Source organism: Saccopteryx leptura, chromosome 5, assembly GCF_036850995.1.
Source record: "Saccopteryx leptura isolate mSacLep1 chromosome 5, mSacLep1_pri_phased_curated, whole genome shotgun sequence".
NCBI classification, from domain to species: Eukaryota; Metazoa; Chordata; class Mammalia; order Chiroptera; family Emballonuridae; genus Saccopteryx; species Saccopteryx leptura.
In genome coordinates, this window is record NC_089507.1 from 123,394,493 (window position 1) to 123,407,597 (window position 13,105).

The window sequence follows — 13,105 nt, forward strand, 5'->3', positions numbered from 1 at the left end:
GTATTGCCAAAGATTAATAAGCTGTCATTTACTGGCCTGTGGTGGTGCAATGGGTAAACCATCGACCTGGAGTGCTGAGGTCAAGGCACATACGAGAAGCAACAACTAAGAGTTGATGCTTCCCACTCCACCACCACCTTTCTCTTTCTCCTTTCTCTGAAATCAATAAATAAAATCTTTTTTAAAAATAATAAGCTGTCATTTGTAAAGAAAGAGCTTATGTTTACCTACTGAAAAGATAATTCTGCCTTCTGTAACTGCAGTTCTCCTCTCCCTTGATTTAAACTGTCCGTATACACATAACTATATATTAGAACATAAATAAAAAGAAGAGGTAGTTGTGCAATTGAATTTCTTTTTAAGACAAAAATCTATTAACAGTATTTATTCTTCTTTTCCATAAGGACAAGGGAAAATTCTCAAGAAAGATTTTTAAGCATGTTTTGATTGAGGTAGAGGTTGACATTTTATATCATTTGTAGTGAATGTCCCTTCTCGTAGGACTTAGAAAAGGAATAATTTAATCCATATTTTTAGTAAAAAAAGAATTGCATATATATATTCTCTTGGTATTTTAGAAATATGTACATACTTTTATATTAGTTACCATTTCTTTCACCTTAAACAAATTGATTCTTCTCTGTGTGACAGGTAGTTTACTCCATCATTGAATATTACAGCATTAATATGCCTTAAATTTGGAGAGCAGTAGGATCACCTCTTTCTAGCCATAGGTGAAATAAAAAGCAAAATCACGTCAAGGAACCAATTATTCTACCACAGTCTGTGCCAGAAATTCTGATAATTTCACTGAGTTATATAAAATTATTCTCAACTATAAAGTACAAGCTCCATTGATAATGTGTTCTTTTTGAGGAATTATGTGACCTGTGAGAACAGTTTCTCCTAACTCAGCTCATTTAGAAGGGGCCTTTTTGCTGCCTGCTCTGACCTGCAGCATTGGACATTGGGTGTTACAATGCTTGCTTATGAAAGGGAGCTAGAAACACATTCATTCTACTTTTGTATTGATCAGAATTCTCTTGGTTATAGATGATAGAAACATATTTCAAATGAGCTCAGTGCTGAAAGGAATGTCTGTTCCCAATAAAGAAGTTCTGGGTAGACCTGGATCAGGATATGCAAGTGATTTGACATCAAGATGATGTCCTTTTTTCCCCCTCAGTTTTGATTTATTTTTAGGTACTTTTCTCCACGTGGTAAAAAAGATATCCACTGGCAACTCACAGTATATAAATTTTTGCAGTTCTCATTTACCAAGAATGGCAAGAGAAAGACTGTACTCTTCTCAGTGTTTGTATATCAAATTTGAGATGAGGATGCAATGATCAGCCCTGACCGGGTCATGTTCTCCCCGTGTCCAGTCACTGTGGACTCAGGGTCAGGGCCTGTGAGGGTGTGGCCGAGGTCACAGCTCTCCCACAGGAAAGGCAGGCACTCTCGTGAAGTCCACCGGACCTCAGAGACAGAGATAGGTAGGCAGCTAAACAGCATGTATTCTCTGTGGGCATCTTGCAGAATATGAAGAGGAACTAGTATAGAACATCATGAAGTGAAAATACTGCAGGTTTATTAGATGAAAAACAACAATGTGATCACTATTTCACTTTTATTTGGTTATTTCATTGGTAGTCAGGTTTTCACAAGTTTTTTTCCTCACATTTTTATTAGGCGTTTGTATTTCTTCCATGAATTGTCTTTCCGTGTGCTTTCTCTTTTTCTGTTGTGATTTTAGTGGTTCTTACTTATAAGAACTCTCAATATGTACTGCGGCTCTCATTCTCTTTTCGTGCTCTGTGGCTTGAAAAACAACTAACAGTTATAAAGAAAGTTTCACAATATGCTTTTTGACTTTTTACATGTCTACATTTTTTTGATTTGTGAAATTTTTCTTTTAGAGAGAGAGAGAGAAAGGGAGAAAAGTGATAGAGGAGAGAAATGAGAAGCATAAACTTGTGGTTGTGTCACTTTAATTGTTCATTGATTGCTTCTCATACATGCCTTGGTATGGAGGTGGCTCAGACTGAGCCAATGATACCTTGCTCAAGCCAGTGAGCATGGGTTTCTGTTTGGTGATCCCATGTTCAAGCCAGCCACCCACACTCAAGCCGGCGAGCCTGTGCTCAAGCCAGCAACCCCAGGGTTTCGAACCTGGGACCTGACCTCAGCATCCCAGGTCGGCACTCTATCCACTGAGCCACCAATGGTCAGGCTGATTTGTGAAATCTTTTAGGGGCTTTAGAATATCAGTTGATAAAGAACAGTAGTAGAAATTTCTTATTCAGATATGAATAATCAATTTAAATAGACTAGCTTGTAGTAGTCTCTGTTTGGAAAAATCTAGATTGAATTATTAAATATATATTATCTAATTATTAAATATATAAATATATATTCTTCTACCTTTGGAAAACACTTTTCCAAAAAAAAACCCCAAAATTTTGGACATAAATGTACTTTTTTATATATTAAGAAATAGTGATCACTTTACATTTTAATATGTAATAACTTCGACATCCTTCTCTACCTTTTTAAAATTTGTTTAGTTAAGTGAACAAAATAATTAAGGTAGCTAATTTGTTGGTTATATAGTTCAGTTTATCATAAATAATTATGTCTCTTGTTAACATACAGCCCTAATAGTTCATACTATGTGTTTGCATGCATTATTTGGTAGCTTAAAGTAGCATCTGACGTCCCAGGACAAAGATAACACTGGGGAACAAAATTGTTGTTGCATCAACAGAAACACTTGTTCTTACCTAATTCGAGTGTGCTGATCTCAAATCTGACATTAGTTTTTCTCTGTAAGCTAAAATTTTTTCACAATTCAAGATTTTAGGTTTTCATCTTATTGTAAAATTTTCAACATTTAGTTTAACATAATGAAGTAGAATGTCTTCTTGGGCATCATCTTTGCGAAAATATAATAATTTATATAATGCAGTAAATACACTAATATACTAAAAGATATATTGTGTCAGAATTTGTCTACAATTTCAAAATAGAACATATTAAAACACTTATTTCAATCATAAAATTTGCGCAAAACTTATTTAAATTCTATTCAGGCAAAAATTTGCGTTTGTAGCTCTTGCATTTGTGTACTTGTTGAGGACAATCTCGTTTGATGCTCCAGCAGTGGTCTGCTCATCACTAACAACTCCAAGAGTTTCGGGAAACTTACCAAGGTGACTGTTCAGGAAGTGAATCTTAACGCTCATATTACATCCAATGTCGTGGAAAGCCAACAGCATCCTTTGAACCAGAAGTTTATAGTTTTCTGCTTTTTTGTTGCCAAGGAAGTTCTTTGTAACTGCCACAAAAGACTCTCTTGCTGCTTTCTCCTCCTTATTCATCTTCCTGGCAAATTCTTTGTCACGAATGAGGGTTCGAATTTGAGGTCCATTGAATACACCTGCTTTTATCTTCTCAAAAGACAAGGCAGGAAAAGCAGAAATACTGTGTTGAAAGCATTCACTTTCTCTATTCAAAGCCTGAACAAACTGCTTCATTAAGCCAAGTTTGATGGGAAGTGGGGGAAAAATGATCCTGTCTCGATTAACTACAGGTTCATTCACAATATTTTGCATCCCTAATTCCAGAGCTTCACTTTTCAGCCACTCCTTCTGTGTCCAGTGTTTCTCCCGAGCTCGGCTGTACCACAAACACAGAAAGCAAGGATACTTCGTGAAATCTCTCTGTTGTCCTAGCAGGAAATTTACCATTTTAAGATCCACACAAATGATACAGTTATGCTCCTCACACTGTAGAAAGTCGAGGACAATTTTTATGTCATTATAATCTTCTCGCAGATGAGTTGAATAACCAATTGGAACCTCTGCATAAACATTACCATTGTGTAGGAGAACACATTTTAGACTCCATTTAGAGCTGTCAAGAAATAGCCACCATTCTGGTGTTACCACCAGCTATGTGGTAACACCTAGCTGCCTGAGAAGACTACTGATATCATGACAGTAAACAAAGTGTTTGTCTTCAGAAGAAAAGTCCACAAAACTTTGTTCATGTTTCCTGAAATGGGATACTTTAGCTGACTGGTGAAGTACATTCTTTTCTTGAAGCCTGGAGGCTAATAACTCAGCTGCTTTCTTTGAGAGGCCCAAATCTCTTACTAAGTCATTCAATTCAGGTTGGCTAAACTGCTGAGGGGTTAATGACTGCTTGGCATCAGAAGAAGACCCTTCAGATTCTATGACCATTTCCTCATGCATCTTATCAAAATACACTTGATCACCATGTTCACTTTCTTTGTCCCTAGAAGAAATAAAACCATTCAAAACTGAAACTGGGAGTGTCTCAGAGTGTGAGATAGGTCGTATTGCTGAAGGAATATTATGGTATGTGGTCATATGCCATTTTTTCTTGCCGACGCCCTTTGTATGGATCATACAGAAATAACAGTCACTGCTGTGGTCCTTAGGTTCACACCAAACCATGAGAATACCAAAAGGCATTCCTTTGTGTTTTCTTTTAGTCCAGTCATGAAGCATTTCCTCACAATTATGACACAATATGAGGAGCCCAATTCTTGTCTTGATCGCCAAGGGGAACTTGAAAATAGGCAATATATGCACGTGTCAAAAATGATGAAATATTGTGCCTTTGACGTTGAAGTGTGTAACAGCCACATATATAACAGAAGGTGTCAGGACTATTCTTACATTTATGCCTACTCAAAGAAGCCACGATTCAATCTTGAAACAAAATAAGAGTGTGTTTTTATCAGATAATAATAATGTTTTACATTTTAAAACAACCACAATTATGTAAAAGTGATGTTTGTAAAACATTAATTGCCTTGTGTTTATGTTCAATCTAAGAGTCATTGCCCTTTAACTCCAATTTAAGAAACAATGCATGCCATTAACTATAACAAAGAAATTAAAATTGCGTAAAAACTAGAGCATGCACCAAAAAATAGATTTCAGATTTGGAATCAGCGATGCAGAAATATATAGAAACAGTTCTAAAACCTCATGCAAGAGAAAATGAAAATAAAAAATCTGTTCCCCAGTGTAATCCACTATTATCACCTGAAAGAATACTTTTTTTGTGACAGAGAGACAGAGAGGGACAGCTAGAGACAGACAGGAGGGGAGAGAGATGAGAAGCATCAATTCTTTACTGCGGCACCTTAGTTGTTCATTGACTGCTTTCTCATATGTGCTTTGACGAGGTGGGGGTGGATGGGAGGGACTACAGCAGAGCAAGTGATCCCTTGCTCAAGCCAGCGACCTTGGGCTTTAAGCCAGCTACCACGGGGTCACATGTATGATCCCACACTCAAGCCAGCTTGTGATCCTATGCTCAAGCCAGATGAGCCCGCACTCAAGCCAGCTACCTTGGGGTTTCGAACCTCTGTCCTCCGTGTCTCAGTCTGACGCTCTATCCTCTGTGCCACCATCTGGTCAGACTAGAATACTTAAGTTTATTAAAAATTTAGAAATTTGTTGAAAATCTACAGCAAAAAAAAAAAAATATTGACAGCACACTGGTTTTTAATACATTTTTATGGGAAACTAAAAACTTTTTGTTTCTCCTTTGGTCATCTAAAGGTCTATTTTCTTACATTGGAAAATGAGATAAGCCTGAGTTGTTCTTGTTTTTACATAGTCTACATATTGGTAATAATTAAAACAAATAGACAGGTTTTTATATTTTACAGGAATAAAGATTGTATTTATTAGCATAACCCATATATATATATATATATATGATAATATAATTTTGTATATTTGAAATGTATACTTAGGTTTTTCTTTTCTTTCTTTAATATAGTAGTAAATATATTTGTTCTAAAGAATGCAAGCAGCACTGAGCGCTTGTAAGGCCATGTTCTGGTCTCCCGCCGACACTCCCCATTAACTCCCACTGCCTAGGACAGGTGTGCCTATCCTTCCGCTGCTTTTGCAGCCATGTACTTGAAGCAGAGATCATGTATCCATCGGTGTGTTTCAAAAAATTTCTTCCAAAACGTAGTAAGTCTGTATATTGAATGCATACCTCTAGGAAGTTCAGAGTCATAAAAAAATAAGTTGCTTTTGAAATTTTGTTTATTGCTTAATCCATGCACCATTTGAATTTCACTTCATGAAATTTGATTTTACATATATAAATCTCAATATGTTTTAAGCTACTCTGCAAAGTGTAAAATTGATTCTCTTGAAAGGTTTTCCCACAATATCTTGGTGAAATTCTTTGACACGTGTGGTAACCACATATCCCCAGAGGGATGGTTGCTCTGCTTTGTGAAACCTTGTTTTATAGGAGCCTCATCTTGGTTTTTTTAAATGCCTTTCTAAATGTTTTCTCTGTTTGGATTTATGCAGTAGATCTCATCTGAACATTCCAGTGGATGTTTTTACTACAGAATTCTCTTTAAATGTTAATACTACATAGACTAGATAATTCCTAAATAATCCAGTATTTTTCCATTCATTTCAGTACTTATACCAGGTGAACAAACTTATAAAAATCTTTGTAGGTTGGAAAATTTTAAAGCATTTAAATGAAAAGTTTAGATGTTCAGCTTTCAAAATATATTTAATTTTGAGGGGGTTGTTTGCTTAGATCTAAAATTTCTAAAGAATACTAAAGTTAAGGCAGAAAGATAGGTACTTTGCAGACTCAAAAATAAAATACGTATCAGAATTATGGACCAGCAAGTTCCATAGACTAAACTTATTTTATACATATGTATCATTAGAAAAAGATAGTTGTTAGTTGTAGTGATTTACCATATTTTTCGCTCTATAAGGCGCACCTAGGGTTTTAAGGAGGAAAATAAGAAAAAAAATATTCTGAACCAAATGGTGTGTTAAAATATTTAATAAAATACCATATTTTTTGCTCCAATAAGACGCACGGGCATTTTCCCCTCTACTTTGGGGGGGAAATGTGCGTCTTATAGAGAGAAAAATACAGTAAATACTAATGACAGTTTTAAAGTTAAAACTACTCAACCTTTATTAAAATTAAGTTTTTGTCCTTACTGAATTATTTTTAAAACCTCAGTTATCTTCTTGCTTTTAGAAAAAGAATGATTGCATTCTCACTGTCATGGACTTAGCAAAATTGATTCATAGAGAAATTTTCAAAATGTTTTCTGTTGCTACATTGGTAAGAGCTGCCTTTAAAGGGTATTGTGAAAACAGAAAATGAGCTTAAGAGAGTGTGAATGGACTGATTTTTGCTAAATCAAATGGAAATGTTATAATTTTGTTACATTATTGTCTTGATTATAATGCTGATTGTTAAGATGAAAGAGCATTATTTGGATTTGGTCAAAATTAAAATGTTTGACCTTTTAAATCAAGGAAGCAAAACCCTGTCTCATCATTATATTATACTCTTTAAAGGGTTTTTATTACGATTTTTTAAGGGTTGGTGCATTTAATTTTAAGGATTATAGTGTTTGCATCCTATTAAATTACATAAATTAGATTCTCTTGGCCTAAAATGTTAGAATTTAAACTACTGTACTGAAATTTTTACAAGTAAGTATTTTGAACAGAACTATTGTTCATCATTTTGGAGGGCAAATAGAATTTTTATTTACAGAGCAGGAACTCTGGTACAGATGGTCTGGGTTCAGGTTCCATCCCTGTGGCTTGGTAATTTTATACAGGTTATCTGTCTGTCTTGGTTTTTTTAAATGCTACTTATTTCTATAGGACAGTCTATGAAATAGTACTTCATAGAATTACATGAGAATTAAATGAAGTGATAGGTATTTAGAATGGTACTGATACCCAGTATGCACTATTAATACGCTTGTTATTATGCATTCACATAAACACATCTGCCCATGACAGGTATTGGCAGGCTTTTGAGAAGCTTAAACTTTATAACATATAAAATATGTATATTTGTATAAGGATACAAGGGAGCAAATGGAGCTTTCTCTTCTGAGTGAGGGCCTATATCTCCCTGCAGATTTGTACTAATGTGCCAAATAAACTAGCAGTAACCATCTTAATCCATTTGGGCTGCTAGAACAAAAATACCACACACTGGGTGGCTTAAATAACAGAAATGTAGTTCTCACAGTTCTGGAAACTGGGAAGTCCCAGGTCAAAGCGCCAGCTGGTTCAGTGTCTATTGAGGACCTGTGTCCTGGGTAATAGGCATGTTCTCATATGATGTAAGGAGCAAAGAGACTTTCTGGGACCTCTTTTGTTAAGGTCACTAATCTCATTGATGATGGTGGTGCCCAATCACCTGATCACCTCCTGCAGGCCCCACCTCCAAGTACCATTACGTCAGCAGTTAGGTTTCAACATGAAATTGGGCTGGGGGCACAAACATTCCATCCATAACACTGGCCCTGATAATGCCTAACTTCTAGCAGCTATATATTGTACTTTCTTATTTTTCAACAAAAATTGAAGAGGCACTTGGGAGTGGGGGTGGGAGAGGTAAGGTTTTTGGAACTGATACTTTGAAAGTTAAGCCCCAGTTGGTCACCTTGCTTAGCTTCCTGAAATGATAATGTGCAATGAATTTAAAATTTGGAAAATAACTGTTTTTGAGTGATGTAGGATTGCTCTGCTATAGTAGGTTTAGGTTCTGAATACCTATGAACTTTGGTATTTTGATTATCAATTAGTGAAGGTATTGGTTGATTGGTAGAAGAAGCAACTCATTTCATTTCTTATCCCATATTCTCAGAATTATTTGGAAGTCCTGGAATAATAACTGTAGAAGTAGATTTTCAACAGGCCGAATATGTCATTTATTGGTACTTTAGTGGTTAAGTGTTAAAAATATTTATCAGTTTATTTTGTTTGGGTTTTTTTTAGTAATGATAATTGATTATTTTCCCTGTTATTGTGATTAAAAACAGTTAGGTCATTCAACATATCCATTTTATTTTATCTAATAGATGAACCAGCTAGCCCTAGCATTGATCATGATATTGCGCACATCCCCGCTTCTGCTGTCATCTCAGCCTCTGCCTCTCAAGCACCCTCTCTAGCGACAGTCCCTCCCAGCCTCACAACTTCAGCTCCTTTAATCCGACGTCAGCTCTCCCATGACCAGGGTAGGTTTCCGTGAGTGCTTGTGTGCACCGTCTCTCGTTTTCCGTTTCCTGCTTAGAGTGCTATGACACACTGCGATCTTTCGCCACTGAAAGAATCTGGAAACTACTTGCACGTGTCTAAATGTCAGCTTTTAATTCCAGAATCTGTTGGACCTCCCAGCCTGGATGCTCAGCCCAGCTCAAAGACAGAAAGATCAAAATCATATGATGAAGGCCTAGATGATTACAGAGAAGATGCAAAATTGTAAGTCTCAGGCATATTATTATAAATATTTATTTGTGGGTGTCAGCATGACTTTGACATATAATTATTGCATGTAATGGTGTCTTCTATATTTTCTAACGTTATGGCATTAGAAATGCAAATAAAATCAAAGTTGTTACTGTATGCTAATTTAATTTTTAAATTAATACTTAAAAATCAGTAGTACTTATACAAAAATACGTATATCTTAAGTAATCACCTACCACTTTACACCTCCAGCCACCCAGTTCTGCCTTGACATGTTTCTGTTTTCTTTTGTATGTTGCCAGAGTTTTGCTATGCAGAAAGCCATGTACATAATTTACATATGCTTTATGTGTGTGTATTCTTATTATTTTTAGGAACAAATGATAGATTCTATACACACTGTTCTTGGAAATAATTCAGTTAATAGATTCTCTACTCATTCTTTTTCATGATTGTTTAATTTTCCATTGAATAGTTTTGTACTGTAATATAGTCAACCAGTGTTCTATATGCCATTAATAGACATTTAGGTTGATCAAATCTTCTTTTACCACAAACACTTCAGTGACTATATTTGTACATAGTTCATTTAGCATGTGAGTGAGTGTGGTTAGAAAAGAATTATTACATGAAGGGTAGGTGTGTTTTACTTCAGTACCATTGTCCGTTGCTCTCCATAAAGCTTATACCAAACCACATTCCCACCAACAGTGTCTCTGCAGCTCCCTCACCAACACAGCATGTTATTCGACTTTTTACTATTTTGTAACTCTAATGGTATTATGTTGTAGTTTTAATTTGAAATTTTTGTTCATAAATTGAACATTTCATTTGTACTTGAGAGATATTTATATTTTTCTGTGAACTGCTTTTTCATATGTTTCCTAGTGGGTTTTCTAATTGACTTCTTGGGATCTTTATGGAAAAGAAACTAGCGCCTGACCAGGTGGTGGTGCAGTGGATAGAGTGTCAGACTGGGACGCAGAGGACCCAGATTCGAAACCCCAAGGTTGCCGGCTTGAGCATGGGCTCACCAGCTTGAGCACAGAGTCGCTGGCTTGAGTGTGGAATCATAGCCATGACCCCATGGTTGCTGGTTGAGTCCAAGGTCTCTGGCTTGAGCAAGGGGTCACTTGCTCTGTTGTAGCCCCCCTCCCTCCATCAAAGCACATATGAGAAAGCAATCAGTAAACAAATAAAGAGACAAAGGAGCCTCAACAAAGAATTGATGCTTCTCATCTCTCTCCCTTCCTATCTGTTCCTATCTGTCCCCTGTCTCTGTCACAAAAAAAAGAGAGAAAGAAACTAGCTCTTTCTAAAAAGTGTTGCAAGTCTTTTCCCAACTTAATATTTTAATTTGGTTTTATTAATTCTTTTTAACCATGAAAAAAGGTTAAACATTTTTTGTAGTCAAATTTAGGAATTATTTTAATGACGTTTGGATTTTGAATCATACTGAAAAAGCTTTTCTTTTCTCCAGAATTATAACAAAATTCTTCGATGTTTTCTTCTGAGATCTGTTTTTCATTTCCTTTTCTGTATATTTATAACTTTGATTCATCTAAAATTTAATTAGTGAGATAAAGAGCCATTTTCCAGTGTATCTTAGTTGTCCCAAAATCATCTATAGATTATTATACTGGAATGTAATACTTTTCCCACTGATATTTCATCTTTGTTATATACTAAAATTTACCATGTATTGTTTTATTTTTAAACTCTATCTGTCCAGTTGATTCATCTGTTTATTTGTGTGTGCCCTGTTCTGTTCAGTATGGTGGCTCCATAATGTTTTATTATATGGGCTATTCTCCTTCATCACCTCGTCATTTCCAAATTCTCCTGGCTATTTCTATTTTATTGTTTAAATTTGAAAATTAATTTTCTTATCCTTAAATTATTTTATTTCTTATCCTTAAATTAAATTATTTTTATTGAATTTATTGGAGTAACATTGGTTAAAATGATATAGGCTTCAGGTATACAGTTCTATAATACATCATCTGTATGTTGCATTTTATGTTCACCACCCCAAAGTCAAGTCTCCTTTGTCATCATTGAACCCCCCTATATTTTCTTCTACCTCCCCTTAAAGTCATGAATATTTTCATTGAGACAATATTTAACTTATAATTTAGGGAATATTGACATCTTTATGATAGTGGGTCTCTGTCAAAGAACTATTTGTCTTTTTTATTATAGTATTCTAAGAGTTATTCACTTAAGGATTATTTTTATTCCAATAAAATTAATTTTTCCCAGTAATTAAATTTACTGGGATGACATTGGTTAATAGGATCATAGGTTTTAAGTGTACATTTTCATAATACATGACCTGTATGTTACCTTGTGTGCACACCAGCATTTGAGGGAAGTCTGTGTAAGGTGTGGCCAGTGCAGAGGTCCATGCTAGCAGGAAGTTTTCTAATGATGCACGGTTTGATTTGTGAGCTGTTTTAGCACTTACTTCTTCCTCACTGAAAGGTACCAGAAGTTGCCACATTGCAGAGTCTACTTTACTCTACACACTGCTTCCTGCAAAGATGGCAGGTCCATATATTTCTTTCTTAGCTGTCACCTTTCCTGATACTCTTGGTGATAAATGAGGCTTCTGTCACCAGCAAAGTCACCCTACTTCCCATTGTCCTGACTGGGAAATGCTGACGTGATCTCTCAGAGAGCCGTGCACTGCAGTTTTGTTTACGATATGCAAGCAGTGGTGTCCTCTTGTCCTGTATTAATTTTTTATATCATTGCATTTAACTACCTTTCTTCATATATTGTTCAGAGCTACTGATATCTTCTGATATTGGAGACTGAGTCTGAATGCTTGTTTCTGGTGACCTTGTTGTTTGAGGTGGTGTCTGAGAGAAGAGGACAGTGCCATCTTGAGTCACATCTTAAAATGCTAAATTCCTTAAATGAATTTAGAATTTAAAAAAGTTGTTTAAAAACAACTTTGTTCTCTAAGTTAAAAATTTTTGATTAACTAATGTGAATCTGTCTTCTGAAACCCTAAGCCTTTTTAGGGGTAACGGGTGTTCTTATTGAAATTATTCAGAATGTGTTTGGAGCGTCAGAGTGGTCAACTGGGACCAGCCCCGACAGCACTTTCTTGCCTCCTGTAAGGTTCAGTGTCCGCAAGATGGATGAATATAGACATGCTGTTCTTTCTGTGTCTAACTGTTGGTGACAGCTAATCAATTATTAACACTGTGGAAACCCTCAATAGAGCATCGCAACTCTGGTTTACTAAGAATAGAAAGCCCAGTGTTTAGCCTGAGAAGCTTTTCCTTGATCTAAAAAAAGGATAAGAAAGTCTTACACTTTATGCCAGAATAGTTTTCATGTACCAGATCAACTAAGAAAGCTTCTATCGTATCAAAAGTTTAAGTAATTATAAAATTAGCTACTTTTCTCACTTGTATTGAGTGGTGAATATTTAATATGATAATGAGGAAATGTCAACTCAGTGAAAGGTTAGTTGTAATATTCAAACTGTTCTTAAATTCTTGAAGTTATTTTATGCACTATTGAAAATATTTATATGCATTTTTTCCCAACAGGACTTTTAAGCACATATCCAGCCTGAAGGTAATCAAGGTCGGTATTGAATGTTTTAAAAATATCAGCAAATGATAAATGTTTCTATTTACCTTAGTATACTTTAGCTCCTCACAGAGAATTATTTCTATTACCCATTAGATACATTTCATAAATGGCATAATCTTTTATTCTGTAAGTTTTGAGAGCATTTGGAAAATATTATTTATAAAGTCTTCCTT

General features: G+C 35.4%; 1 protein-coding gene across 7 annotated transcripts in view; it reads left to right on the forward strand.

Moving 5' to 3' along the window:
* The window catches only part of ARHGAP21 (Rho GTPase activating protein 21), a 172,320-nt gene that overhangs the window by 138,447 nt on the left and 20,768 nt on the right, over positions 1–13,105 (forward strand). For 6 of the 7 annotated variants that reach the window (XM_066383925.1, XM_066383929.1, XM_066383930.1 and 3 more), the window contains 3 exons: positions 8,930–9,088; positions 9,230–9,332; positions 12,887–12,923. In XM_066383925.1, the coding sequence (XP_066240022.1) occupies positions 8,930–9,088; positions 9,230–9,332; positions 12,887–12,923 (299 nt within the window). The remainder of the gene's footprint in view (positions 1–8,929; positions 9,089–9,229; positions 9,333–12,886; positions 12,924–13,105) is intronic. The other variant, XM_066383931.1, reaches the window with a different exon arrangement.